General features: G+C 41.4%; 1 protein-coding gene across 1 annotated transcript; it reads right to left on the bottom strand.

Moving 5' to 3' along the window:
* Window positions 1–1,529: 1,529 nt before the first annotated feature.
* LOC121706608 (piggyBac transposable element-derived protein 4-like) lies at window positions 1,530–3,006 on the bottom strand. The gene is made up of 2 exons (XM_042088501.1): window positions 2,067–3,006; window positions 1,530–1,971 (listed from the first exon to the last, which is right to left on the bottom strand). The coding sequence occupies exons 1-2, from the start codon at window positions 2,692–2,694 to the stop codon at window positions 1,742–1,744; spliced, it is 858 nt and encodes a 285-aa protein (XP_041944435.1). The 5' UTR covers window positions 2,695–3,006; the 3' UTR covers window positions 1,530–1,741.
* Between the last annotated feature and the right edge of the window lie 282 nt (window positions 3,007–3,288).

Raw genomic sequence — 3,288 nt, 5'->3', positions numbered from 1 at the left:
AGCCATAGGCAAAACAGTATCGGACCGGTGCGTTTGTACTAAATCATCCATCGCAAAGAATGATTTTTGTAGCACGTGCAACAAATATGTGTAGGTACAGCCCTGCCCTGGATACATCTCTCAACGTGCGCTCTAAAACATTTGGTTTTAAATGGAGATGTAGATCATCACCGGTGCGTTAATAAATCTACATTGTGGCGAGTTGACACAAATTATTCACTTTGACGAATTTATGTAGTTTCAGTCCTAGTTACTTTACTTTGAGCCATGCTCTTCCTTACTTGAATCACCTTTGAAATAGAGGTTTGAAGTAGCCTATATGGGTGTTTGGGAATGAACATTGACTCAGATGCTTTTGGAGACTTTGAGCAGAAATGTCCCAGCCCGGTGTTTAGGATGCATTATCTTTCAGGTAGCCTATATTTACCATTAAAAAACCATCACGTAGCGAGCGTGTTGTGGCTAACTCATTAGCTCCTGTTAGTAGCCTAGGTCAGTGTTTCCCAAACTTTTTTTCTGGCAACCCACTTTTTAAAAATGACAGACCATCGCGACCCATTACATTTTAAATCTACCCTGCAACCACGAATATTGTTTTAGGCCACAGGTTCTCCAACTTTTCTATGCCTCCCCCAACCATACATTGCTATAGGATCCCTGCTTTGAACACGGTTGTGTTGCATTTTGAGCACCATCAACGTGAAAAGTTGGAAATGACTACTGAAAAGATACGTTTTAATGCGCATCCGAGAGTAGGGGAATTTTCGCATGTTGTGCAGTCGTCATTCGTCAGCATAGTAAGCTGTTCCTGTATTTCTAAAAAAAAAATGTTGTAGGCTACGTTGCGTTGCAGACAAATGGGTCCATAACACTGTGGACATCAATTCCAATGTAAACAGCAAATAACTCAAGTCGTTAAATTGTATTGTTGTATTATATTATATTGTATAGTCGTTATATCAGAACAAGAGGCGTTTGCGCAATAGCCGGAAGAATGCGCCTTTACTTTGGAGTTAGCGAGGTAGAAAACGAGAGGAATAGTGTTTAACCCATTTAGGCCTAAAACGCCAGGAAAAAATGCCTGTAAAACCTAAGGGTGATTTCAGAAAACCCCCCTAAAACCTGAAGTTTTTCTGGAAATTCAGCAATTGTGTCAACGCCTACTAAATGATTGATTTCTCAGCCTCTGTAGCAGATAGGAACAAAATTTAAAAAGTATTTGAGAGCTTACACCTGTGGCTTTCCTGGGAAATTGAGTTTATTTAGGATACACCTTCACAAAATTGAACATGTAAAAGTAAAGTGTCAGTGCAGGAACAGCACTATGTTCAATTAAAAAACAGTAAGAAAATAAAGTAATATCAACAACAGCATGTAATGACTGTAACAGTCTGCCTCACATGTAACGGCGATAGTGTTTGCCGAAGCACTCAATGTGCAGTGGTAGGTTGCACTGTTTACAGCCATAAACAGTTGGCCCACCTACTTTTTTATTGTCAGGGACAAGCTGACACTCCCAGCACTGTTTACGCTTGTCATAGACTTTTCCAGTCATGCTGTGGAGGAGGTGTGTCTCCTCTGCTTCCTACAGATGGAGATGGAGAAGGAGGAGGCGATGGAGAATGAGGTAAGAATCTTCTTCCTGATGGTGCTGCAGATAAAGAGGAAGGAAGAGAAGATGGAGAAGGAGGAGGAGATGGAGAAGCAGAAAGAGTAGATGGAGATGGAGGAGGAGGAGGAGTCACAGGAACAGCCCTTGTTCTGAGTGGTGTGATGAGCTGCTCTGCCAGGTCCTCCAGCCAGCTTTTGTAGCCTCTGTACTTGTTTCTGAAGGTTGTTCCTCCAACAGACCTCGCAGCAATGTAGGCATTGTGGCAGGACACAGCCAAGAAAAAGAAAAACACCCTCCTCCACCATTTCTTCGATCGATGCTGGAATCCATAATAGCCAACCATTTGATCAGATTCACGCCTGGAACACACACGACACTCAGTTGACACACACTGACACTCACACATTTACACTGACACATTTGCACTCAAAAGACCAACAAAAGTCAAACAAACCTTTCATGTATTTCTGGTAGTCTGCGAGTGAAGCTGGCACTACCACCGGGACTTGGTTGGCTCTGTCTTTTCTTCGATTCACTGTCCCCGTCTGAGTTGGATCGTGATGGTTGGACAGCAACATGACAGTTTTTGTGTCCTGCCAAATACAGAATGTGAGTTCGCCCTTCTGAGCTACCCTGAACTCATGCTTTTCCATTGAAGCTTTTTTTCTAAGCCTCTCGTTCTTTGGGAGTCCCGCCCGGTTGGCACGAACAGTGCCGCAAGCGTTCAGGCCATGGGTCTTCATCTCCTCCAAGAGATTTACCCCTGTGTAAAAATTGTCCATATAGATGGACAGGTGAGAGCCGTAATATGGTCTGGCTAAATCCATTACCACCCGGTGTGCGAGGCCCTTCTCCATTGACCCTTCACGACCAGCATAGACCTGGAAGTTGGTCACGTAACCTGTGGAGCTCTCTGCCATTACCCATACCTTGACACCCCATTTTGTCGGCTTCATGGGGAGGTACTGCCTGAAGGAGAGACGCCCTTTGAATTTGATCATGCTCTCATCCACAGACACCTTGCCATCTACCTCATACAGTGCCTGGAATCGGGCAATGAGGTAATTCAGAAACCAGCGCATTTTCCACAGCTTGTCTTCGTGGTTGACATCTGCTGCCTGGTTGTTCTGGAGGTGTAGATACCTGAAAATGCAGACATAGACACAGGTAAGTTACCTTGGATGGAAGCATATTATAAAATATTGTCATAATTGCCATGTGTTGTGACATAATATTCTGTCTATATTGTAAATTACTTTGGACTGTAAGCTACTATTTATACTTGTATGTGATGATGACTGAATACAAATATTATGCATAAAAACTGTCTGTGTTTTGAATTACATTCACTTGTATGTGATGATTACTGAATAAAAAGTATTATGCATAATACTAATACATCTGTATGTGTTGTAAATTACATTCACATGTGATGATTATTGAAAAAAATTATTATGCATAATACTAATACATCTGTCTGTGTTGTAAATTACATTCACTTGTATGTGATGATTACTGAATAAAAGTATTATGCATTACATATTACATACAGAGACCAAATTTCCCTCACGCGATCAAAAGAGTATATTATACTTTATTTATTATACATTTCTCATCATAAACTGTTATAAGTTCTTATTACAGCATCATCACAATCAATAAGTATTATTATTGTC

Source organism: Alosa sapidissima, chromosome 4 (genome assembly GCF_018492685.1).
Source record: "Alosa sapidissima isolate fAloSap1 chromosome 4, fAloSap1.pri, whole genome shotgun sequence".
Taxonomy (NCBI): Eukaryota; Metazoa; Chordata; class Actinopteri; order Clupeiformes; family Clupeidae; genus Alosa; species Alosa sapidissima.
The sequence above is the reverse complement of the archived record's forward strand: the minus strand, read 5'-3'. Positions and strand labels throughout refer to the sequence as shown.